This window comes from Dreissena polymorpha, chromosome 2, assembly GCF_020536995.1.
Source record: "Dreissena polymorpha isolate Duluth1 chromosome 2, UMN_Dpol_1.0, whole genome shotgun sequence".
Lineage (NCBI taxonomy): Eukaryota > Metazoa > Mollusca > Bivalvia > Myida > Dreissenidae > Dreissena > Dreissena polymorpha.
The window spans coordinates 54,409,174-54,436,660 of record NC_068356.1 but is presented as its reverse complement, the minus strand read 5'-3'; the positions used below and the strand labels follow the sequence as shown (position 1 = coordinate 54,436,660).

Sequence of the window (27,487 nt, the reverse complement as noted above, 5' to 3'; positions counted from 1 at the left end):
TATGTGCATTCTAATAATTGCTTTAACAGCTGATTATGTGCATTCTAATATATACAAGAACTGCTTTAACAGCTGATTATGTGCATTCTAATATACAAGAACTGCTTTAACAGCTGATTATGTGCATTCTAATATACAAGAACTGCTTTAACAGCTGATTATGTGCATTCTAATATACAACTTGTTCTAGATTATACAACTGATTATTTTGTGTCCCCAAGTTAACATTTTTTTAAATGCCTAAGATAATAAAAAAAGATTTGCTGTGCTTTATACCTTAAACAAAACGCATCAAGAAATATTCAGAATGTTCCAGTGAATGTAGAAAGCCTCATGTTTTTATTACTCCAACATCTGTCTGCATAATTGTATAAGCTAGTGGTGATGATATTTCATGTACTGGTTTATATTCTCAGACATTTTAGCCAAGTTCTAGGAAAACTGGGCTTAATGCATGTGCGTAATGTGTCATCCCAAATTAGCCTGTGCAATCCACACAGGCTAGTGTCACACAGATGACACTTTCGCCGTACACTGATTATTTGCTAAGAAGAGACATCTTAAACATGAAAAATTGCAAAGCGGAAAGTTGTGTCCCTGATAAGTATGAGTGGACAGCAGAGACCTAATCCTGGAAGACACTTAACCCTAAAAAATTTGCATGCTGGGTAATTTGTCATCTGCTAAAATGTCATCTGCTGAATTTCTAAAATTAGCATTTTCTTCGATTTTTTTCAAAGAATACTATCAGAATAGCAAACAGTTTGGATCCAGATGAGACGCCACGTTCTGTGGCGTCTCATCTGGATCCAAACTGTTTGCAAAGGCCTTCAAAATTCCGTTCCCGCACTGAAAGGGTTAACACACATGCATCAATAATTTTTTCTTAAAGTGATGCTCACTTAGATCCATGAAACATATTTTTATGCCCATATGTTGGTAATCCTGTCGAGCTAAATCCCATGTTATTGTGACAACATCAGAATAAGTGCTTGTTCACCCACAGTCCATAATTCGTTCATGTGATGATTAAATGTGTTCAGACAAAGTAAAAGACACACTACCAATATAAAAAATTTAATATTTGTTGCATCTACTTAAACATATTCAACAGACACATCTAAAAATCCACTGTGTTTCATAATCCCTCTTTGTCAATGCTCTTAAAAAAACACACAAACAAAACTCCATTTTACCAGTGAATATGTAGAAGACTTTAAGATACATGTAAAAGTAAAATGAACATGCTGTATTCAGATGCGAAGATCCAATTTCACAGATATTTAACAATAATTGACTGCAAGGTTTGTTGTTTGCATTGAGGACCAGTCAAGCGTACCACAGACGACATATAAAGTAGAGGATGACTGGGCGTGACACGAGCGTACCTCATATAGCAACATTAACCATTTGCATGCTGGGAAATTTGTAGTCTGCTAAAATGTCATCTGCTGAATTTGTAAAATTAGCATTTTCTTCGATTTTTTTCGAAGAATACTATCAGAATAGCAAACAGTTTGGATCCTGATGAGACGCCACATTCTGTGGCGTCTCATCTGGATCCAAACTGTTTGCAAAGGCCTTCAAAAATCGGTTCCAGCACTGAAAGGGTTAAGCTGATATACAGTTTAGAACACAACCCTCCCACTGTCCCCTATACATCATCACACGCTTTGTTGAACCAATACGTCTTACCTCAGTTTCCCATTTTTAACCCATTTATGCCCAGTGGACTCTCCCATCCTTCTAAATTGGATCAATTTATTTCCAAAATTAGGGGTGTCAAGTATATTTATTTCTATATTTAGAATATTTCATAAAGAAATTCATTTAAGCAAACAGCGCAGACCCAGATGAGACGCCACATTATTTTTTCAGGACGCTAGGCATAAATGGGTTAAATACAACAAAAATTACAGATATTTTCATTGTTGCTGACAGTTTTCATGCTGTAATGCATGGTAAAAGACCTAATTGCAATTTTCAGTGACTTGATGGAAACCAATTTACAATCTGTCATCTTGTTACACTGCTGTTACATACACCAGTACTTTGTTAAAATGAACAGCATGATTAATACATATGAATTAAAGTAAGTTGGCTATAACATATAAAATAAAGTATATGTCTACAGAAAACCATACATTAAGCATGTATGTTCTAACAATAAAATTGAAAGGGTAAAATCCATTGTATTTTCCGTAAATCTAAACACATATTAAAATTATTCATTTTTATAATTCTCACTCATTATTTATCGAAACAATTATAACTGAATTAATGAAATATTTGTTTACAATATAATACTGAATTTGTCTTTGATATGCCCCTTTAAATATAAGCTTTTGAATGACTACTGTACAACAGATTAAATACTATCTGCACTTCACGCTAGATTAAGTAAACCTTAGGATTGTGTTTTGTGTTTTGGTGAATTGCAATGGAATGAGTGTAACATGAATCATTTTGAAATGGCAATTTAATTTCTAAATATTTACAAAACTACTTAAGATCCTTTGAGAATATGCATACCAGCTGGTTTAATTGAAAAAAAAAATGCTCAACAAAAAGCAATTAGGACAGAGTTAAATCGCTGACACATTTGGCAATTAGTTTCAAGGAATTGAGTGTACAATAATATACAACACTGCATGCCTAGATGTACTTCCCTTTGAACACTGACCTCTTGTAAGGGCAAGAACATGGCAACTTTTGTTGGAAAATTAAAAGCTCAGACAAACAGCTTCTAGATAGAACATTTGTTTCTTTTCACACCATAAAAATAATCTCACTGCATTAAACCATATAACACTTTTAATGTCACATATTGAAAGTATATTTCAGGCAATTAAAATACCCTTTCAAGTACTTGAATGAACGCAGTGAATATTTTCTTCAAGAAATCATCAGGCAACCTATTTGTACCTTAGCATTTTAAATTGTTTACCAATGATGATTAGGTTTTAATGTGGATAGTTTATTTGTTTGTCTGCTTCTTATTAAGCAAATTTATGCACAATGTTCATGCAGTTTTGAGGAAATGTAGAACAAGAGACAAAATATTTTCTTATGATCCACACCCTTGTCTGAAAGGAGGAATATATTTAAAGGGGCCTTTTCACGTTTTGGTAAATTGACAAAATTAAAAAAAGTTGTTTCAGATTCGCAAATTTTCGTTTTAGTAATGATATTTGTGAGGAAATAGTAATACTGAACATTTACCATGCTATAAAATATCCATTATATGCATCTTTTGAAGATTTGAAAACCTGAAAATTATAAAGCGTTGCAACGCGAAACGATTTACTAATTTGGAAAGTTCTGTTGTCGTTATATTTTGGGAAACTATGAGGATTGCTCATATAGGTAAACAGGAGCTGTCACCATAGGATGACTTATGCCCCCTATAAACGCTTGATAGGAGTTATGAGCTTTTTTCAAAACCTAAACACAGATTTCGAAACCTAAACGCGGACCCTAAGTTCGAGGTCAAGGTCACAGGGGTCAATATTTGTGTGCTTATGGAAAGGCCTTGTCCATATACACATGCATACCAAATATTAAGGTTATATCTCAAGGGACATAGAAGTTATGAGCATTTTTTCAAAACCTAAACACAGATTTCGAAACCTAAAAGCGGTCCCCAAGTTCAAGGTCAAGGTCACAGGGGTCAAAATTTTTGTGCGTATGGAAAGGCCTTGTCCATATACACATGCATACCAAATATGAAGGTTATAACTCAAGGGACATAGAAGTTATGAGCATTTTTCAAAACCTAAACGCAGATTTCGAAACCTAAACACGGACCCTAACTTCAAGGTCAAGGTCACAGGCGTCAAAATTTGTGTGCGTATGAAAAGGCCTTGTCCATATACACATGCATACCAAATATGAAGGTTATATCTCAAGGTACATAGAAGTTATGAGCATTTTTCAAAACCTAAACGCAGATTTCGAAACCTAAAAGCGGACCCTAAGTTCAAGGTCAAGGTCACAGGGGTAAAAAAATGTGTGCGTATGGAAAGGCCTTGTCCGTATACACATGCATACCAAATATGAAGGTTATATCTCAAGGGACATAGAAGTTTTGAGCATTTTTCGAAACCTAAACGTATAGTGTGACGGAAAGACGGACAGACAGACAGACGGACAGTCAGATCACTATATGCCCCCTTTTCTTTGAAAGGGGGCATAAAAATACATCCCCTCATTGCATGAGCATGGATGGTCAAGTGGTCTAAGCGGGAGACTTTTTACTCCCAGACTCGAAGGGGTCAGTGGTTCGAGCCCTGTTGAGGGTTACTTCTTTTTCCTTTTTTTAATTGTATTGTTGATTTTTTTACTGGAGATTTTTAGGTCCAATGTTTAAATTTATCAATATAAAGCATTTAATGACAAGCTTCAATACATGCCAAAATCTGTGAATTGGCCCCTTAAAGGTTCTTAATAATAGGGAAATATGACACTTAAGGTAACACTTCAATGAACAATTCACAGCAATTTCAAGGACATTTGTGAAACAGTCAAACTGTGCCCAGAAGTGGAGGGATGATTTTGTAATGTTTATCCAAGGCCAATTATATAACTGAGACGCGCTTGAGTAAAACGCTTTAACCCTTTCAACTCAGAGCCAGAGTGGAAATGGCTACGTACTAATTATAGCATAAAACCAGAATAGCCGGTGAGTAACTCACAGTTTGTTCAGGTTTTTATGTTGTTTGTTGCTCATCATTTTCTAAGGTTTGTAGATTAAGCCTTAAAAACTTGAATCTACTAAAAAAGGTACTAAATTTAATATAACTTTCTAAGGGACTACAAATGCATGAAAATACATATCTAAGTGGTAAAGGATTAATGCATGTTGAATGGTAATTTTTTGTTTGTAAAGAGAGTCTCTTCTAATCGAAAATTAGTTCAGACAAAAAGTGTTGTCCCCAATTCATCTATGCAGACTTCAAAGGCTAATCTGGAATGACACTAAACTCACATGCATTAAGCCCCATTTTCCCAGAGTGGGGCTCATATATTCTATAAATAGGAATATTACATGGCTGGTGGTAATCCTGTGATTTGTAGCACATATGTTTGATTGTGTGACATGTGTTTCATGATGATGCAGCACAAGTTTAATATAATTTAACACAATAAAATAGCACAGTGCATGATTACATTATTTTACAAACAATGCTGTCCTATTTTATCCCTTAATGATAATTGCGTTTAGATAATAAACAGCTAAATTGTTAAAATATTAAATAAATGAATGAATGAAAAAAAGATAATTATTTATTATGTACAGCGCAGTTAAAGTGGGCATAGTACTGCTGACACAATTGTTTAAGACAAAAAAGTACTAACTCCTATACTCTTATTGTTTTTGTTTATATTTAGTAATAATTAACAAATTAAAAGTTATATCACACAACCTACTGATAAATCATGTCAGCATATGCTTTTTATCATTTTTTAATTTAACTACATAGGACTATCTTAATGAACAAAGATACTGTTATCAGAGCCCATGGCCATTTCACACAGTCAGTTAATTAACCATTCAAAATTTATTCAGGAATGCAAAAATGGTCTGACATATATCAGTATCTTTTATGCAAATGTAATAACGGCTTTTCCATTTAGTACATAAATAAAACCATATTCTGGGAATACCGGGCTTAATGCGTGTGCATAAAGTAACATCCCTGATTAGCCCGCACAGTCTGCACAGGCTTATCAGACTTGTTGCTTTTATGGTATATTGATTTTAAAGGAAGTCTCATGAAAATTAAAAGCTAGTCTATGCAGAGGTGTTGCTCCTAACTAACTGTTGTTGACAGCACAGGCCAATCTGGGATGACACCATGCCCACATGCATTAAGACCCGTTTTTCCACAGCAAGGCTCTTTTTTCATTGTTTTCAGTACATAAACTTGGCGCACATATTTTGGTTGCATTATGTTTTACAAAGTTTTATATTACACAAAGTATACAAGTACTACAATTATACAATGTGTTCTTAATTTGGAAAAGAAATGATCAAGCTGTGATGATAAACATTATGTTTACTTCAAACTAATTTATTTTAGCTAGCTCTTGAGTCAGTTCCCCCAAAAAACCACTATCAGATGTCTATGTTTAGATCCCTAGAAAGATCCCTAAGTAAGGATCAAACCCAGAACATTCTGGAACATGTCTTGAGTAAGGATCTAACCCCGGACCGCCCAGTCTCAAAGTAGACACTACTTCACCATTGCAATCAACATGTATGTTCAAAACAGTCAACACTACATAACAGTTGCTTCAAAAATAAGTGTGTATTTATATAATTAACAAAATTATAGAAATATTACTCACCTTGATTTAATTCTATCCATTTCAAGTTGTAAGTTTTGGACTTGAATCCTTCATCCATTATGCCTGGTTCTGTCTCACTGCCTTCATTTTTGGTTGAAAAACTATATATATGTAGCAGATAATTCATCCTCCAATTAACACTTTGCTATTCATCATCATGAATCCATAATTCATTGCAGTAAATCTTGTTTATATTGTTTCAGAATATGTCTTCATGCCCGTGTATATATTTTGTTACATCCATATATTTTCCCCACATCATTCAACTTCTGGTGATTTTAAGCCACATTTTTGTTGTCACTGTTGTAGTTGTGCTTCTTTTAAGCAGATATGCTATGTTGTTCAACACTTTGCTGCTATCCAATTCAAACTGGTGACCACTAGCTAATTTACATTTGACTAAACCATTGGCTGACCAAATTATGTCCTCTAAATTCAATCATACAAATGCATCGATACTGGCATCAGTTATTCTGTGCCACAAGCCATATGGAGTAAGGGGTATAGAGGGATAGTGTGAAATACCAGAATTATCAGTCTGATATTTATTTCCGATATCCAAAGTAGAACACATATCAATTGAATTTTTATATTGCTTTTTGTACAAAACTATCTTACCCTTTAATCCCTATAGGTTTCATACAGAAATATGAGCCGCATTAAGAAACAGTAGACCTAAGGACATATTCAGCCAATGCAGCTCCAGATATACTTATGCATCCATACACTCTGATAAAGGACATAATGACCCCTAGTGAAAACAAAAACTTGCAGGACTGTATAGGAAATAGGGAACTTCCCGACCAGACTCGCAAATGTGCAGGCGTGTCTGGAGCTACGCTGGCTGCAAATGGCATAATATCCATTTTCGCTTGACCTGACTTATATTGTTCATGCTGTTGCATCACTTACCTTCAATATGCTGGACAATATGTTTCAACCATTCAAGGGGTACTAAAGAGGTGAATGATTTTGCACATATTGCGACACTTCTGGAAATTTCCAGATGTAGAAATTACTCTTAAAGATGCTTTGTGAACGCCACAACTTAATACAGCCAGCAACATGTTCACTGACCTTGTCACACTGATACAACATGACCACAATGATCTGATGATTTCCAGTTGTTGACTTTTAGACCATAGTAGGTTCATGATGACCATACAGATCTGATGATGTTTGATTGCGCCTTGTAAGCCATAGTGAGTTCATGACCACACTAACCTGATGATGGCCCGTTGTGAATTGTAAGCCATAGTGAGTTCATGACCAAACTGACCTGGTGATGTACTATTGCGCCTTGTAGGCCATAGTGAGTTCATGACCACACTTACCTGATGATGTCCCGTTGTGACTTGTAGGCCATAGTGAGCTCATTGTCCTCGTTGACCATCTCGTCCTGACCTCCGTACGACTGCTTGGCAACAGCGTGGGTGGAGATGCTGCGCTCTGCAAGTAGGGACCTCAACTGCAGGCATTCCTCACGTCTACGCTCCAGCTCATCTGTCATAGCCTCAAACTGGTCTGTAAAGGGAGGTAAAACTGTAGGGTAACATGATTGTATGAAGGGAGGTAATTCTGTGATAATATAGAATAAAACCTTAAACTGGTCTTCAAATGTTCATAAAACGTTGCTATAACAGAGTTAAATAAACCTCGCCATGGGAAACTTGCGTTAAAAGCATGTGTGAAAAGTGTTGTCACAGATTAACCAGTGCAGTGCTTACAGGCCAATCAGGCACAACACTTATCGTTTAGGGGAAGTTTCTTCCCAACACAAAAAATCCAGTTCACACTGAAAATATTGTCCCTGATAAGCCTGTGCAGACTGCACAGGCTAATCTGGGACAACCCTTCACGCACGTGAATTTAGCCCAGTTTTCCCAGAACATGGCGTATATAAACCAAGGTAATTCTGTGATGTCACATGATCTCACCTGATCTTTGAAAAGAGGTAATTCTGTGATATCAAATAAACAGTAAAGAGGTAGGGTGTTTTCATATATAAAGGGAGGTAACATCATCAATTGTGCATGATATGTAAAGTAAAAACATATTTTCATTATTATAACTACAATTGTTGGCATTTTTTGTAGATGGAGATAATGGGAGATAATACATGCACTTACTATGGGCTGGAATGGGACTTTCTTCATATGTATTACATCATTTGCTAAGTAAGGCTATGATTACTTATTATGTTAAGTAGTAATTAACCAGTTGACAGCAATTTAACGTGTGCCTTTTGGTTGTTTATTGAAGGGTTGTTTGTGGTAGTTTGGACCCAATGGAGGTGTTTGTGCATTGGTTTATTGAAATGTAGATAGGAGATGTGAAGACTGGGTATATAAAAGTAGAACTTCTTTTTTTAAACTATCAAGATGATGAATATGTAGAAAGACAACATACAAGGCATAAGTATAATGCATAGAAGGCAGGTAATGCTATTTTTGTTACATGTGAGCCAAAATGCAAATTTAATACAATTTTGTTTGTTATCAATAACAAAATTCAAATATTTTCTCCATGAGGGGATGCAACAAACACAAGGACATGTGTGTGTGTAAATATTCAAGGAGAGAGAGATATATTAAATGCAGAGGAGACATACATGTATACATATTTTTGGTGAACATGTATAACTTTTATGCAGCCAGGAGGGACAGAGGGCTTAATTGTGTCTACCGTGAAATGTCTTGGCTGCTTCTTCTTCCTGTTTGTCTGGTTTCCTGCGCATACTGAGCTTACGAGCTGGGAACCAATACACATTTACAGATTTCATATGAGCCTTGAGATGGCAAAATGAGGCTCAATATATATGTGTAAAGTGTCATCTCAAACTAGCCTATGCAGTCTTCACAGGCTTATCAGGGACGACACTTTACGCACATGCATTAAGCCCAGTTTTCCCTGAGCAAGGCTCAAATAATGTTTGTCCCACGAAATCACTATGGAATGAAAACAATTAAGCAAAATAATTATGAACATATTGAAATTATGTTAACAAAGTTTGGTAAAATGAGTAAAATGACCATCAAAAATAACATACCACACAGTGTTAATGAAATAATGAGCCTGAGACCATTTAAACATTCTAACCCAACATTGTGCTCTTTTGTTGTGTTAAGCATACATTGCAACAAAAGAAACGGATTGACTAAACACTAAGTAAATCTGACTCAGTTGTCAAATTGGTAAAGTTCAATAGGTCAATATGAGGTCAGCTGGTCAAGGCAATTTATAACCTTAAAACCCGTTGCCATCTACCAACCACTTTTTCCATAAAAAGTCATTCAAATTTACAGAAAGGTCAAGTGGTCAGTATGACCAAGTTTGTCAAGAGGTCAAGGGGTCATTGGTTACCTAGGAATTCCTTGCCAGCAGGTGTGGACTTGGCTCCCTTGTTGAAGTTGGTAGTCTTGGCAATGGACTCCATCAGCTTGGCAACCTCTCTTTTCAGCTTGTCATTCTCATTCTCAAGCTCCTGCATCTGAGGGTAGGAGATGACTTGTTAGGCTGAGGTATCGGCATAATCAAAATGCTGAGAGCATTGAAAGTCAGCTGACATTCTAAGAAAACTAGTCTTAAGGCTTGTGCCTTAAATTTCATCCTAGATTAGCTTATGCAATCATAAACGTTACTTAACACTTTTATGAATTTTTTGTTTCAAGGAGGTCCTTTCTAAACAAAAATCCAGTCTAGGCGGAAAGTATTGTTCTTGATTAGCCTGTGTGAACTGCACAGGCTAATATGGAATGATACGTAATGAGTTTGCTTCAAACCCTGCATTTGGTGAACAAGGCTCTTATAGGCATAATCAAATTGCTGATGGCAGTTATTGTGATAATATTTAGCATGAGAAAATATATGGAAGACATCTGAAAATATTTTGTTTCAAATGTAAAACAGTAGCATATTTCAAAAAGGATAAGATGTAGCCAAAAAATACAAAAGGTCAATACACATATGAATGAGTTTATCAAGAAAACATTTTTTTAAATCAATGCCTCACTATAACTTTGTTTCCTACAAAGTAAAATTCAAATACAAATTATTTTTTTGAAATTAAATATTGAAACCCTTTCCGCAGTACAGACAAGTTTGTGAGGTCTGCATTTTAACTTAATAATGAAGCATGATTTCAAATAGTTTAAATACTTATTGAACACATAACATTGCAAATATTTGTAAAGCAAACTATTACATGTAACTGTATTTATTATGTACAAAAGTGAACTTGTCAATCTGCAACTGATAAACAATGTTGTTAATAATTTGTATGCACAAATGCCTCTTAAATATCCAATAATCTCATATAATGTGAAGTAAAATTGAATATATTTTTGTAATATTATTAAAGAAATAATTATAACACGTGCAATTATTTTCTACATGTTACCTAAGCATTAGATATGATAATTGCTGATGTACAATTAGAGCCCACTATGTTAAGTATTAAGCATCTATGGGCAATTCACTGATCAAATAACATTTTAGCAGGTATATTATCAGCAGTTGTGTATTTATAAATATGGGCAGAAAATGCAAGTAGTCCATTAAATTCTTTTCGAAAAACAAATAAATATTTTGAACCTTGATGTTTTAGGTGTAATCCAAACTAAGAGAAACAAGAAACCGTTGGAGACGGGTAATGCTCCCAAAGGTTTTTTTTGTCACAATATTGCACTATATATTCAGATAAAAGGAAACGTCCGACCAGAACCCGCTGATAATATGCACATCTCATCTTGGTAGTGAAGCTTCCCATAAAGTTTCATTGAATTCCGGTCATTAGTTGCTGAGAAATAGCCCGGACAATAATTGTACTATATGTACAGTTAATGGAAAATTTCAAAGGGCCATAACTCTATGAAAAATCATCCGACCAGAACCCGCTGATAATATGCGCATCTCCTCTTGGTAGTGAAGCTTCCCATAAAGTTTCATTGAATTCCGGTCATTAGTTGCTGAGAAATAGCCCAGACAAAAATTGTGCACGGACGGACAGACAGACAGACAGACAGGTGCACACACGGACAGACGAAGCGGCGACTATATGCTCCCCCAAAATAAATTTTGGGGGAGCATAAAAAATGAGCCCCAAAAAATGGCCAGAAAAAGTTAATAAATGCATATTTTTAAACGCAACTTTTGTTGTTGAAGTATGTGTCCTTTATTGATTGTATGCCCCATATTGTTGTTACTTATTATGGCAATAATTATTACATATTCAAAATCTAATAATGAAAAAGTATAACAAATTCAAAATTTACACTTCGTCACATTCCTCTCATAAAGCAAAACAAATGGGCCCTTATCCAATTCACTAAACATAGACGCACAGAAGAAAGCTTCTACTATAGACCCTACTGCAACACAGAACACATCAGGCCAGTCATGCAAGCAGACACATGTACAGAACTAATCTGTCAGCCAAAATCAGTCAGTTTAAGATCACAAAACTTTATAACATTTTCTGCCTAACAATATTTGATAGGGATAGTGATGCTGCTGCTGGTGATTGTTTTGATAAAGAGAATAATTATGACATTATTGACAGTTTTATCTTCAATATATATTTCCGAATAAATTATCCGCTGACATACAATATCCGATAAGCAATATTCTAGTTATTTCTCGATAAAGTTATTATAATAATTAATGCTAAAATATAATTTATATTGTTTTAAATAAAATCTTTTAACTGGCTAATGCTGATAACTTGGTGTGTCCACAGAGTACAACATTCACCATTGTACACAAAAATACCCAGAGAGTTCACATGGCCTTGTTTTTTTATTTGAAGAAAACAAAAATTGAGAACCTTCTCAATTTAAAATATAATAAAGCAATTCTTTAACATGTTTTATCTCTTAACAACAATAATTAGTCTTGATATAGAAATATCTGATAAAAATACAACCATAAGCCTTGTTCAGGGAAAACTGGGCTTTATCCATGTGCGTAAAGTTTCGTCCCAGATAAGCCTGTGCAGTCTGCTTAGTCTTGTTAGTGATTAAACTTTCTAATTTATGGAATTTGTTGTTTAAATTAAGTCTCATCAAAGCAAAAATCAAGTCAAGGCAGAAAAGTGTCATCCCAGATAAGACTTCGACAACCTAAAAGGCTAATCTGGGAGAACACTATGCAAACATGTATTAAGAGTTTTTTTTGCAGACAAGACACAAATAAGGTGTAGTTTCTGTGTCTGGGCAGTAACTGTTTACCCCCCGGCCCTTTTGTTATGATTTGCCTTAGAAATACTGTCTACAAGCAAAACCATGAGATTCCTCGCGGTTACCCTGGTTACTAAAGCAGACATCACTGTTACCATGGTAACTAGAGAAGATAACTGTCTATACTATTACCATGGTAATTACAGCAGACATCCAACTTAACTGTTACCATGGTAACTAGAGCAGACATCTGTCTATACTGTTACCATGGTAACTTAAGCTGACATGACAAAATACAGTTATCCTGGAAACTAGAGCAGACAGCACACTATACCAAATTACCACGGAAACTTCAGTTAATAGTTACGATGGTAACAAAAGTAGACAACACACTTCCTTTACCATAAAAAAAAAACTAAAGTTAATATATTTACCAAGTTAACTAGAGGAGACATCAGACTATACCAAGTTACCATGGAAACTAAAGTAAATATGGTTACCATGGTAACTAGAGCAGACATCACACATTACAGTTACCAAGGTAACTAGAGCAGGCATCACTCTATACCAAGTTACCATGGGTTATGGTTGCCATGGTAACACGAGAATACCTTACAGTTACCACAGTATCTATAGCATATTTCACACTATACCTACCGATAGGGAGAAGTAGGCATTCTCCTAAGGAAGGGAGAGAACACAGAACAATGAATGACATGCACAAAATGTTGAAATGTATGATGTTGCATGACACGACCAAGTCATGTGACTCACGTGAGCTTCAGAGATGGGTTTGAAGATGGTGTCAAGTTAAAAAACCCTGTAAAGCTGATCTTATCAATTTCCAGCAATTCAACAAAAATATATCCCAGCAAGATACCTTTCATACACAAAAGCAATCAAATAAATAATCAAGCAAGCCTCGTGTCCAGTGAAATTAAAAACTGATATCATTAAAATAGTAATGAAAATAAATAAAAGTAATAGTATAGGTAATAGGTATAAGAATAAGTAATAGTAATTGTGCATGGAAATGTAGCACTGCTAAATGAATCTTTATTATTCTCTATTTCCAAAGGTAATAAAGTGCATCCAAAAATGATTGTTTAAAAAGATGTTACATCATTTATAAGGATCTTTAGACATTTTTAATGTTAACACTGTTTTTGATCCTCAGATGGGAGAACATTTAGCAAGAGTGAAAGTAACAATTCATTCTTTAGTTATCTGTATTTTGTGTATGTACCTTAAAACTTAAAAAAGATAATTTCTGATATTTACAATCACACGAAATTTACTTATGTTATATTAAACAGACAATTACAAAAAATCACAGTTTTTAAAATCATAAGACATTTTAAACATAAATTACATAAATCTAAAGGAAAAAGAATGTCCAACAAACTAAACATGCAAGATACACAAGCAAGTTAAATCAATTTGTTTGAGATCTTATACTTAAGGTTGAGTGAGACAGCCTCAAATCTGTGTTCTGGGTTAAACCCATTTACAGTTTTATGACTATCTGAAATGTATTCAGACCACATTTACAAATAAAGACACACTCAAAAATTACCACAACCTGACCTATAAAATGACCCCACAAAGAAATAGCACATACCCATAAAACATATTACACTTTTAAATAATAAACAATCATGAAACATGAAAATTAAAAGATTTCACTTTAAATGTTTCTGTGTGATGTCCAAGAGAAAGTATGTGTTAACAAGATACATGCTAGTGATTTAGCGATTAAAATTGAAAACTGTACTTTTTTTGTTTGTATTCTTAGGTTTGTATTCTTAGATTCACGATTCTCAATTACATACATATGTTGTTTTTTTAAAGCTTAATCTATTACTACCAGAAGACTGTGTTTATTATATCTATATTTATCATTTAACCCTTTCAGTGCTGGAACCAAATTTTGAAGGCCTTTGCAAACAGTTTGGATCCTGATGAGACGCCACAAAACATGGCGTCTCATCAGGATCCAAACTGTTTGCTATTCTGATAGTATTCTTCGAAATAAATCGAAGAAAATGCTAATTTTAAAAATTCAGCAGACGACATTTTAGCAGACTACAAATTTCCCAGCATGCAAAGGGTTAAAAGAAAGAAAAAACACCTGACTACTCTTTGCAACATAATGGAGATGATGGGAGTCAGTTGTCTAACAGATTAGAGGCTACACATGGATATACAGGAGGATTTCCCCAAACATACAAATAAAGATGTTATATAAGTGTAAGAGAATTTGTTACTCTGTTCCCTTGGATACCTTCAAACTTTCATAAGCGTTGCTGCCAAGTAACAAACTGTTCTGGTCTGTTAACATTTGCTATAAAAAATACATTACAATCAATGCAAACTTAAATAGCCCAGACAACAACAGTAACGTCACAAAACAAGAGAGCCATGATAATCTTAAAGTGCTCACCTGATTTCAAGGTACGCATATTGTCAAAGATTCTGGCTGTCAACCTAGATTTTGACCTCACTTGACCCAGATTCAATCATTGCCTTGACATTGCCAAGACAAACATTCTGACCATGCTTTCTCATTGAGTACTAAATGTGGCTTCTAGAGTGGTAGTTTTTTCTAAGAATTGACCTCAGGTGATTCTTTGTTGTTTGTTCAGGAGTTTGTGGATGCTAATGACACAGATTCCAACTCTGCCTAGATATTTTCAAGATAAACATTCGGACAAACTTTCATCAAGGTTGAGTCATAAATTTTGACACTTGAGTGTTAGTAACAAATGTGGTCCCCAGAGTATAACGAGGAAAAAGTTGACCAGCGCACCACTCATCACACAGTACATGAGATGCTGAACAAAGACTGATCACAATTGCTCACCTGCAGCACATCTGCTCAGGTGAGCTAAAAATGTAATAATTCTACTTTTATCAACATAGTTTAAAACTGTCACATAAAAATGTATTAAAAATGAATGACCTAGAAATATTGATCATGCACAAATATTTAAAACAAAAAATGCACTAACAGCAACAGCAAATATGTGCTCCAATTTGGTACTATATTTAAGTATGTCAATACAGTTGAATTACGATTTCTTTTATAAATACACCAGATTATGTTTAACTGTGTTGCATAATTACTGTATTGACTACATTTTTATTGACATTGTCTCTCAAGTCTCATGCAGTGTTACTTTAGGTTTTTTAATATTTGTATGTCTTAAACAGGTTAATATTACTAGGATGAATTATATTTCAACCATTTGTAAGCAGAAAACATCTGATTGCTTACAGAAAACTTGATCTGAACATTTCAGTTCAGAGCAATTTTACTTAATATTACCCAAATTAGCTTTGTGAATATTGGTCCTGATCGATTTTGAAGCAGGTTTGAATGTTTTTAGAAGTGTGATAATCGCAATTCTACTGTAAAACACACACATAATCTCTGTACAGTACCATTGCAAACAAGTGTGTCATACTGTAATCAAGGGGACTAAGGTTGCTAGGTTACTAGGTTGCTATGCTACCTTGAGAGATTTGAAGGCTGAGTCCCCAAACCCAGTCCCCTCCTTGGCCTGTTCTTCAAGGGCTTCAAACTTCTTCCTGGGAAACAAAAACAAACAAGAATGAGACACACTCTGGGAAAACAGGACAAGAATGAGACACACTCTGCGAAAACAGGACAAGAATGAGATACACTCTGGTAAAACAGGACAAGAATGAGACACACTCTGGGAAAACAGGACAAGAATGAGACACACTCTGGAAAAACAGGACAAGAATGAGATACACTCTGGAAAAAACAGGACAAGAATGAGACACACTCTGGGAAAACAGACAAGAATGAGACACACTCTGGGAAAACAGGACAAGAATGAGACACACTCTGGGAAAACAGGACAAGAATGAGACACACTCTGGGAAAACAGGAAAAGAATGAGACACACTCTGGGAAAACAGGACAAGAATGAGACACACTCTGGGAAAACAGGACAAGAATGAGACACACTCTGGTAAAACAAACAAGAATGAGACACACTCTGGGAAAACAGGGCTGCACAGGCTAATCAGGGACAGCTCTTTCTGCCTAGACTGGATTTTAATTTAAAAAACAAATCCTATAAATGAAAAATTCCGTAAAAAAGGAAAGTGTCGTCCTTACTTAGCCAGTGCTGACTGCTTAGACTAATCTGGGACAACACTCCATGCACATGCATTAAAGGGATTTTCCAAAAGCATGGCTCAAATGTATAATGTTGATGGAACCAAGATAGCCCAGATTTCCCTCGCTTATTTTCAAGATTGTAAATTATAAATAATGCACTTGTTGTTATTGCAATGTTCACTAAAGACTGCTGATATATAGTGTGAGTAGAAGTCACATTGGATATAAAGTGTGCCTTTTGTCAGTATTGAATTGTGTGATTTTGTAAAAATACAAGTATCATCAATAAAGAAAATATACTACATCAGTAAATAGGGCAATATAAAATTCAATATTGGTTGTTGATTTGTAATAACTCTTCAGAACTCTCAAATATCTACCTGATTGTATCCCTCTCCTTCTCCAATGATTTCACCAGTCTCTGCAGTTTGAGAATCAAGGCCACATCAATATCAGCGGGCGGCAATGTCTGAATGAATGGAACTCGGTAAAACATTTGACTTCACTGCTCTTCCATCAAATATACAAAGCACACAATTATCATTTAATAATGGTTAAGATGCCCTCAATCAGTGCAAACAATTGTGAGTAATAGTTCTCCTCACTTTTTTCTTTAAATGGAACAAATAGTCAAATTATCATGATTTTTTATCTTAGTTTCATTAATCCTTTCTGATATTTATCAAAAGTCATTACCTGTATTTGAATTAAGCAATTTGAAACAATTCTTAAAATTGTTTCATGATGTTCTTGAGTCGATCTGTTTTTATCAAAAAAATGTTGTCTTTTTTTTTAAATGTACTAAGGAGTTTAACTCAACTAAATGAAACATTGCAATACAAAACTCTTAACTATGGATAAGGATGTGTGTCATACATAACTTAATAATGATTGCCTATTTGAAACATTTTAAGGCATTTGACCGATCAAACAAGCTGAAATGAGCTTGAAAGGATTTGTTTTACCGTCCCCAGATTCAATGGGACATCCTATCTTTTTATGCAACATTGGAGCCTCGTTTTTGGAAAACTGGACTTAATGCATGTGCGACAAGTGTTCTCCTAGATTAGCCCTCTCCCACTCAGAAGCAAAGTGAAAATGGCTATGTGCAAACAGCATAAAACCAGAACAGCCAGTGGGTAATTCGCAGTCTGTTCAGGTTTTATGCTGTTTGCTGCTCATCAGTATCTAAGGATTAGAAATGCAGCCTTTTAAACTTGAATTTAGTAAGAAAGGTATTTCATTATATTTAACTTTCTAAGGGACAACAAATGCGTTAAAATACATATCTAAGTGGTAAAGGGTTAGTCAAAGATGTCTGCGATAGCTAATCAGGGATGATACTTTCAGCTTGAATGGTATTTTCAGTTTAAAAGAAGTCTCTTCTTAGCGAAAATTAATTTAGATAGAAAATGTTGTTCCTGATTAACCTGTGTTGACTGCATAGGCTGATATAGGACAACACTTTATTCACATGCATTAACCCTTTGCATGCTGGGAAATTTGTCGTCTGCTTAAATGTCGTCTGATGAATTTCTAAAATTAGCATTTTCTTCGATTTTTTTCAAAGAATACTATCAGAATAGCAAACAGTTTGGATCCTGATGAGACACCACGTTCTGTGGCGTCTCATCTGGATCCAAACTGTTTGCAAAGGCTTTTAAAATTCGGTTCCTGCACTGAAAGGTTTAAGCCCAGTTTTCCCAAAGCAAGGCTCACTATGTCAGCACCTTTTCTGCATCCTCTTTTTCAGGGATACTGTCGGTTGCCAATGGAGACGGTTTGGCCTCTTTCATCTGTTTCTCCATGGCAGCAGCAGTGGGTGGGGTAGGGGCCTGACGTTTCTTCTTCTCTGTGCCATAGCCCTGGTCCTGCATAAAGAAAACACTTAATGTAACAATGACTCTGGCCCTGATTTTGAATATGAAAAATATATATGAGTGTATGGTTCACCAAGGCAATGTTACAGTTCATGGAGATCACAAACGTTTTCATTTCTTCAACTCTATTACACTATGAAAACTATAATATCATACCACTACATCGATATCTGCCTGATATAACGCTCCTTGATACATATTTTTGTTATATCACATCAACAGGAAGTTGTTTTATCAGTTGCTGTGTGAAGGTAGTTCATATTACTTGGAATCGACAATAAAGTCATCTGTTTTGGTAAAATAGAATCAGACTTAACCAAACAAATAATTTGATTCTAAGATGTAATGTATTTTAGACACAAACAAGGGACAAAATTGTCACAAAACCAGGTTTTCATTGTGAAAAAAAAATCTGATAAAGGGAGAAAACTCAAACTGAACTTTTGAAATGACCAAAAAAAATTAACCCCCTTTGTAAGTTTTTTTTTTTTTTTAAATCTATTTTTAGTTGTGGCGACCTTGACATTGGAGATATTGACGTGATTCTTTCGTGGGACACACCGTCCCATGATGGTGAACAAATGTGCCAAATGATTTTAAAATCTCACAATGAATGACATAGTTATGGCCAGGACAAGCTCATTTATGGCCATTTTTGACCTTTGAACTCAAAGTGTGACCTTGACCTTGGAGATATCGACGTAATTATTTCGCGCGACACACCGTCCAATGATGGTGAACAAATGTGCCAAATGATTTTAAAATCTGACGATGAACGACATAGTTATGGCTCGGACAAGCTCATTTATGGCCATTTTTGACCTTTGAACTCAAAGTGTGACCTTGACCTTGGAGATATCGACGTAATTATTTCGCGCGACACACCGTCCAATGATGGTGAACAAATGTGCCAAATGATTTTAAAATCTGACAATGAACGACATAGTTATGGCCCGGACAAGCTTATTCCGCCAGCCCGCCAGCCAGCCAGCCCGCCAGCCAGCCCGCCCGCATTCGCCAATCTAATAACCAGTTTTTTCCTTCGGAAAACCTGGTTAAAAACATCAAAAGGCACACACAATACACTTTTTACATATATTAAACGCACATGCTCATGATGTCATTATTAACATGTCAAACTTTTATAAGTCATTTTAATTCCCGTCAACGTAGAGGTATGCTAATTAGAACAAGACCTGTGTTTGTGAAAAACAATGCTCCCATCTGCGCTTTGAAACCGCACAGCAGCTATTATAAAGAAAATTGTTAAGTCCAAGGCCCATAACTTCGCTAAAAATCAATTGACCAGAACAAAACTCATGGACCAGAACAAAACTCATGGACCAGAACAAAACTCATGGACTGGAACACAACTCATGGACTGGAACACAACTCATGTACTGGAACACAACTCACACTTCATCTGTAAAATGTAGGTAAACTCACATACCAACAATCAGCTAAACATCTGAAAGCGATTCGTAAAAAAAAATTAGGAAAATGGTTTTTAGTCCATGGTACATAACTTCTCCAAAAATAAATGGACAAGAACAAAACTCACACTTCAACTGTAGGTCATGTAGGTAGACTCAACATCTTAATATCTGAAAGCGTTGTGTAAATAAAAATAAAAATCCGGATGTACAGATGGACTATATGTCATCCTTCCTTTATTTTATTCTTAGCCTCCCCTGATGTAATACAAAATGATCAGACAGTAACCTGTCATTCTTTATATAGCATTACAGTAGCTAAGACAGTAACCTGTTATTCTTTATATGGCATTACAGTAGCTAAGACAGTAACCTGTCATTCTTTATATAGCACTACAGTAGCTAAGACAGTAACCTGTCATTCTTTATATAGCATTACAGTAGCTAAGACAGTAACCTGTCAGTCTTTATATAGCATTACAGTAGCTAAGACAGTAACCTGTCATTCTTTATATAGCATTACAGTAGCTAAGACAGTAACCTGTCATTCTTTATATAGCATTACAGTAGCTAAGACAGTAACCTGTCATTCTTTATATAGCATTACAGAAGCTAAGACAGTAACCTGTCATTCTATATATAGCATTACAGTAGCTAAGACAGTAACATGTCATTCTTTATATAGCATTACAGTAGCTAAGACAGTAACCTGTCATTCTTTATATAGCATCACAGTAGCTAAGACAGTAACCTGTCATTCTTTAATAGCATCACAGTAGCTAAGACAGTAACCTGTCATTCTTTATATAGCATTACAGAAGCTAAGACAGTAACCTGTCATTCTTTATATAGCATTACAGTAGCTAAGACAGTAACCTGTCATTCTTTATATAGCATTACAGTAGCTAAGACAGTAACCTGTCATTCTTTATATAGCATTACAGTAGCTAAGACAGTAACCTGTCATTCTTTATATAGCATTACAGTAGCTAAGACAGTAACCTGTCATTCTTTATATAGCATTACAGTAGCTAAGACAGTAACCTGTCATTCTTTATATAGCATTACAGTAGCTAAGACAGTAACCTGTCAGTCTTTATATAGCATTACAGTAGCTAAGACAGTAACCTGTCATTCTATATATAGCATTACAGTAGCTAAGACAGTAACCTGTCATTCTTTATATAGCATTACAGTAGCTAAGTCAGTAACCTGTCATTCTTTATATAGCATTACAGTAGCTTAGACAGTAACCTGTCATTCTTTATATAGCATTACAGTAGCTAAGACAGTAACCTGTCATTCTTTATATAGCATTACAGAAGCTAAGACCGTAACCTATCATTCTTTATATAGCATTACAGTAGCTAAGTCAGTAACCTGTCATTCTTTATATAGCATTACAGAAGCTAAGACAGTAACCTGTCATTCTTTATATAGCATTACAGTAGCTAAGACAGTAACCTGTCATTCTCTATATAGCATTACAGTAGCTAAGACAGTAACCTGTCATTCTTTATATAGCATTACAGTAGCTAAGACAGTCATTGGACACAACTCACATCCTTCTCCTCCTCCTCTTTCTGGTCAGGTGACACCGAGCTTGCAACAGACTCCATGCTCAGTTGGCTGATGTCAGACGGTGTCCGCTTGTGGCCCTTAGTGGGACTGGTCAGCATCTGCAACATTCAGGAATAACATCTGAACCTCGCTCTTGGAAAAAGGGCTTAATTCATGTGCAAAAAGTTTTGTCCCAAGTTAAACTGTGCAGTCCCCACAGGCTTATCAGAGATGACAATTTATGCTTCTATGGTATTTTCGTTTAAAGAAAGTCTCTTCAAAGCAAAAATAAGAGTTTAGACAGAAAGTGTATTCCCTGATTAGACTGTGAAGACTGATATGGCTAATATTGGCAACACCTTAGGCACATGCAAGGCTCATATAAATAACAGCCAACTAGAATGATAGTAAGAATGGATGTCCATATAGTGCAGTGCTTGGTACACATGCTTTACACCTTGGTGACCCTGGTTTAATCTCAAGTAATTTTCGGTTCAAGTTCAGCATAAACAAAGAACAAGCACATCACCAAGAACCCCCAAATTAGAATTGACTCACGGAAAATGAAAGATCCAGAGAAAGCAGATGCATTTCAAGCGCAGTAAGTTTGCAGCCCTGAACAAAGTAGCCAATGACATTGACACCATCACCAACAACATCAAGGATGTCCTGCTGTCATCAGAAGAAGAAGTTCTTAGGAAAGAGAGAAGGAAGAACAAGCCATGGGTGAAGACCAAGGTCATGGACCTCTGGGACCAGAGAAGACAGCTGAGCATGAGAAGTACACCAGCCAGGAGTCTAGGACAGAATACCAGAAAGCAAACAGGGAGGTAAGAAATAAGATGAAAGAGGTCAAGGAGGAGTGGATTGAGGAGCAATGTATCAACATGGACAAAGAGATAGCCGCAGGCAGCAGTTAGAAGGCCTAACGCACTCTCAAGACCCTCACAAAGACCAGTCAGCCAAAGGCCGTTTCTATAGCAGACGCTGTTGGAAACCTCCTCACCTAAAATGTCACAGTAATGTACAGGTTCAGTGAATACTGCAGTGACCTCTAAAAATACCCCCTTTTACCAGACCCCAGTCTCTTTCAGAATGATCCCAGACCAGAAGGGGACAACGACAGTCCCTCCATACTAAAGACAGAGGTGAAAGAGGCAATACGCAGTCTAAGATATGAAAATCTCAGGGAGATGACAACAGCCCTTCTGAAGTGATTAAACATGGATGAGAAGCAACAACTGCAGCAATGAGGGAAGAACAAGAAGTGGCCCAAGAGTTGACCCAGTCTCTGGTCATACCCCTACCTAAAAAGGGTTATCTGAAGCTAAGCCAGAATAACTGCACCATCAGCCTTATCAGCCATCCCAGCAAAGTAATGCTGCACATCATCCTCAACTGATTGAAAAGTAAAGAAGAAGAACTGCTGGCAGAAGAGCAGACTAGATTCAGAGCTGGGCAAAGCAAAGTGGAACAGACCTTCAACTGCAGAGTCATCATTGAGAAACCCCTGAAACATTGTGAACACCAGTGACTCTGAAGACTGGTCTGCATCTCATACCTGTAACACAATACCAACAAGTATGTCGAAAACATGACAGGGGCGCTTTTAGGCCCACAAGATTCCCTACTGGCCACCGTCAAACAACAAAAGCTGGACATGTCACCAGACACAAATCACTGTGCAAGACTGAGCTCCAGAGATTCTTCGAGTGAGGTAGCCATCTAAGCCGTGATAAGAAAAGCTGGATGGCCAATGTGAATGAGTAGATGTCACTTCCAATGAAAGAACTTCTCATAGCAGCAAACATAAGACCTGCCTGGGGCTGGATCTCTGTGTCCTTGTCTCTCATTTTTCCCCAACCGCCAGACCGGTCAAGGGAATGATGATCATGATATTGTTTGGTTGGTAGTAACCATAAAAATACTTACAAAAATCAAATTATATATAACACACAATCTGAGTGGTTAGTACTTTCATAACAATTTAAGACGAGCATTGTGATTGGTCAACAGTCAGCTGCAGCTCTCCCTGCATCTACTCATATTCTTGGAGCCAAAGGTCGTTAAATAATATGGGAAAACAAGATATGTGTTTGTCAGAAACACTTTGTCCACTTTTGCGCCGCTTTAAAGCTATATATTTTACCTTTGACCTTGAAGGATGACCTTGACCTTTCACCACTCAAAATGGGCAGCTCCATGAGATACACATGCATGCCAAATATCAAGTTGCCATCTTCAATATTGCAAAATTTATTGCAAAATGTTAAAGTTTGACCAAACAAACCAACCAACCAACAAACCAACAGACAGGGCAAAAACAATATGTCCCCACTATAGTGGTGGGGGACATAAAAATGATTTGTAAATATCATTATGGCTTTAAGAGACAAGCATTCTGTTTGGTCCTAACTCACCTGCATCTCCCCTTGCATGTTTTCAAATCTCTGCAGAAGCCGGTTGTGTTCCTTGACCAGCCTTTGATGGTGTTGCCTCTCTGACTCCATCTCTGCTATCAGCATCCGTCGCTGCTCCTCCCACTTCTCATTGCCACCTATAACAAGCAATCTCAGGAACTTTGAAACCAGCCATCATATTGGTCAAGAACAAACCATCTTATTGACAAAGAACAAGCCAACTCTTTGCTACAAGGATATTGATTGGACAATGCCAGTTCTCACTCACTACTATATCAAATCGCATTTGTCAAGAACTTTGCTACCAGTAAAATTAAGGACTGAACAACCAAATTCTCTCTGCTTTCTGTAACAAGTAATATCATTGGTCAAGAACTTTGCTACCAGGATAGTGACAAGACAATGCCAGTTCTCAGTGTCTGCTGTAACAAGAAATGTCATTGGTCAAGAACTTTGCTACAATGATATTGAGTGGACAATACCAGTTCTCACTGCCTACTTTAACAAGATATCTCATTGGTCAAGAGCTATGCTACAAGGATAGTGACTGGACAATCCAAGTTGTCACCCTCTGCATTAACAACATATCTCAATGATCAAGAACTTTGCTACAAGGATAGTCCCTGGACTATCCAAGTTCTCACTGCCTACTGTAACAATATATCTTAATCATCAATGAATTTTCTTAAAGGATAGTGATTTGACAATGCCAGTTTTTACTGCCTTATGTAGGAAGACATCTTATTGGTCAAGAACTTTGCTACAAAGATAGTTCTCACTGCTTCCTGTCGCAAGCCATCCCATTGGTCAAGAACTTTGAAGCAAGCAATCTCATCTCATTGGTCAAGAACTTACTTTGAAACAAGCCATCTCATTGGTCAAGAACCTTGAAAGAAGCCATTCAATTGGTAAAAGACCTTGAACCAAGAATAGTGACTGGAAAATGGAAGTTCTACCTGCCACCTGTAACAAGCCATCTGATTGGACAAGAACTTTTAATCAAGCAATCTGATTGGTTGAGAAACTTTTCTTGAAGGATAGTTACTAGACAATGCCAGTTTCCAATGTCTCCTGTAACATGCTTTCAGATGAAAAGGAGATGTTTCATCTTATTATTAGATATAAGTGTCCAATATAGCCCCTGAAGTTTGAAGAAAAGAAAAACTGACAATTCAAACCAATGATAGCGCTTACATTTCAATATCATTGCAGTCATAACATTGAAATCCCATCGCCTTGCTTACATTTCAATTATATTGCAGTGCTAACATTTTAATCCCATTGCAGTGCTGACACTTCAATCCCATTGCAGTGCTAACACTTCAATCCCATTGCAATGCTAACATTCCAATCTCATTGCAGATCTAAAATATAAATCTGACTGTAGTGCTTATTTTTTAATCTGATTGCAGTGGAACCATTTAAATATTGCAGTGTTAACATTTAAATCCCATTGCAGTGCAAACATTTAGATCTGATTGCAGTGCTAACATTTAAATCTGATTGCAGTGTTAACATTTAAATCCCATTGCAGTGCAAATATTTAGATCTGATTGCAGTGCTAATATTTAAATCTGATCAGAGCTATCATATCGATTCCTTTGCAGTGCTATCTTATACCTACCGTCAAAAACATGAACAGCTACAAGGGCAATTTTTTTAACATTAATTACATTTATGCTTTCTGAACTTTTATTCATGCAAAATCAAAACATTTTGATTGTTTGATTTGGCTAAATGTGAATAGTAATAGTTTTATGTATACTGCTTGTATGACACATTAGCCTTTACAAATCAGATACGCATTTTGACACTTTTAATGTTACTTAGAAAATCAAATTAAATTAAAGAACTTTCTTGATTGATTAAAGTTACTCGAAGTCTGTTTATTGTTTTATGCTGATTGCATATAGTAATTTGAACTTTGCTTCTTAGAGTGATAACTTTTCTTTAAACCTGTGGTTGCGGATATTTTCATTTGTTCCTGCAGTTTCCTATTGGCAGCATCCAGTTCTTCCTTCATCGAAGAGTTTTCTGCTTTGAGTACACCCACATCCTACAAAAAAGAATGATAAAATGCAGTAACATACAAAGGATCAATCACCCATAGAAAATGTTTATTTCATTATAGCTAATTATTGTTATAATTATAAAATCTAGTATATGGGACACTTTTGTGGTAGTGGGAAAATAAGTAATATTAGTAAACTCTTCATAAATTAAGAACTGCAATACATATGCACACTAGTATTAATTTTGAAGAGTGAGAAAAATAATAAATTTAACACACGTCTTTTTTTATGTGGAAAAACCATCAATACCAACAATTGGCCGCTTTAAACCTTTAGAGAAACCCTCTAAATACATTTTCTTGCTTGAATCATATCATTATACAAGTTGATTCCTTTTATTGAATAATAAAACAGTAATAAGTTTCTCAGGCTCTCTTTCCCCACCTGTTCGTATTTCTGTCTTAAGATCTCCTTCTCTGACACCAGGTCCTGTTTCTCTCCCCTTTCTCTCTCGAGCTCAGCGCGTAGTTGTCTTAGCTCGTTCTCGAGTTCAGCCAAGCGGTTGGACGCCTTCTGTCCCTCAGTGCTGCTGATAAGCAGTCTGTCTTTCTCTGCCTCCAGAGCTTTGATTGCCGAGTTCTGTTTCTCAACCACGTCTTGATTTTCTTTTTTCTAAAATATTCACCATCATTAAAGACAGAATAATGACTGGAAGGCACATAACCTAGGCCTATATTCACCAACCGATTTCTGAGACTTAAATAAAGAATATTTGTAAAAACTTTGATTGAAAGACAAGAAAAGCATGGCAGCTAACACCTCTAAATGTATAATTCTTCATTACAAACAAAGTGTTAATGATATAAGGACCATGTTTAGACTGTATACATGCAAGCTCTGAGGTATATCTATTGAGTCTTGGACTACTCTGAGGTATATCTATTGAGTCTTGGACTACTCTGATGTATATCTATTGAGTCTTGGACTATTCTGAGGTATATCTATTGAGTCTTGGACTACTCTGAGGAACATCTATTGAGTCTTGGACTACTCTGAGGTATATCTATTGAGTCTTGGAACTCTGATGTATATCTATTGAGTCTTGGACTACTCTGATGTATATCTATTGAGTCTTGGACTATTCTGAGGTATATCTATTGAGTCTTGGAACTCTGAGGTATATCTATTGAGTCTTGGACTATCCTGAGGTATATCTATTGAGTCTTGGACTACTCTGAGGTATATCTATTGAGTCTTTGACTACTCTGAGGTATATCTATTGAGTCTTGGAACTCTGATGTATATCTATTGAGTCCTGGACTATTCTGAGGTATATCTATTGAGTCTTGGAACTCTGAGGTATATCTATTGAGTCTTGGACTATTCTGAGGTATATCTATTGAGTCTTGGGCTACTCTGAGGTATATCTATTGAGTCTTGGAACTCTGAGGTATATCTTTTGAGTTTTGGACTATTCTGAGGTATATCTATTGAGTCTTGGA

At 36.0% G+C, this 27,487-nt stretch overlaps 1 protein-coding gene and 1 long non-coding RNA gene across 30 annotated transcripts in view; both read right to left on the bottom strand.

The window, feature by feature from the left end:
- Window positions 1-27,487, bottom strand: part of LOC127867079 (unconventional myosin-Va-like) — a 114,500-nt gene that overhangs the window by 28,957 nt on the left and 58,056 nt on the right. For 24 of the 29 annotated variants that reach the window (XM_052408031.1, XM_052408032.1, XM_052408034.1 and 21 more), the window contains 11 exons: window positions 26,430-26,657; window positions 25,930-26,029; window positions 23,974-24,110; window positions 21,556-21,672; window positions 18,411-18,551; window positions 17,061-17,149; window positions 16,043-16,118; window positions 14,812-14,871; window positions 9,715-9,841; window positions 9,037-9,102; window positions 7,686-7,875 (listed from right to left, as the gene is read on the bottom strand). In XM_052408031.1, the coding sequence (XP_052263991.1) occupies window positions 7,686-7,875; window positions 9,037-9,102; window positions 9,715-9,841; window positions 14,812-14,871; window positions 16,043-16,118; window positions 17,061-17,149; window positions 18,411-18,551; window positions 21,556-21,672; window positions 23,974-24,110; window positions 25,930-26,029; window positions 26,430-26,657 (1,331 nt within the window). Of the gene's footprint in view, window positions 1-7,685; window positions 7,876-9,036; window positions 9,103-9,714; window positions 9,842-13,184; window positions 13,209-14,811; window positions 14,872-16,042; window positions 16,119-17,060; window positions 17,150-18,410; window positions 18,552-21,555; window positions 21,673-23,973; window positions 24,111-25,929; window positions 26,030-26,429; window positions 26,658-27,487 lie in introns of all 29 variants that reach the window. The other 5 variants (XM_052408033.1, XM_052408036.1, XM_052408038.1 and 2 more) reach the window with 5 other exon arrangements.
- On the bottom strand, window positions 19,002-19,625 carry LOC127867083 (uncharacterized). The gene is made up of 2 exons (XR_008043254.1): window positions 19,409-19,625; window positions 19,002-19,246 (listed from the first exon to the last, which is right to left on the bottom strand). It is a non-coding gene; the product is annotated as an uncharacterized LOC127867083 (long non-coding RNA).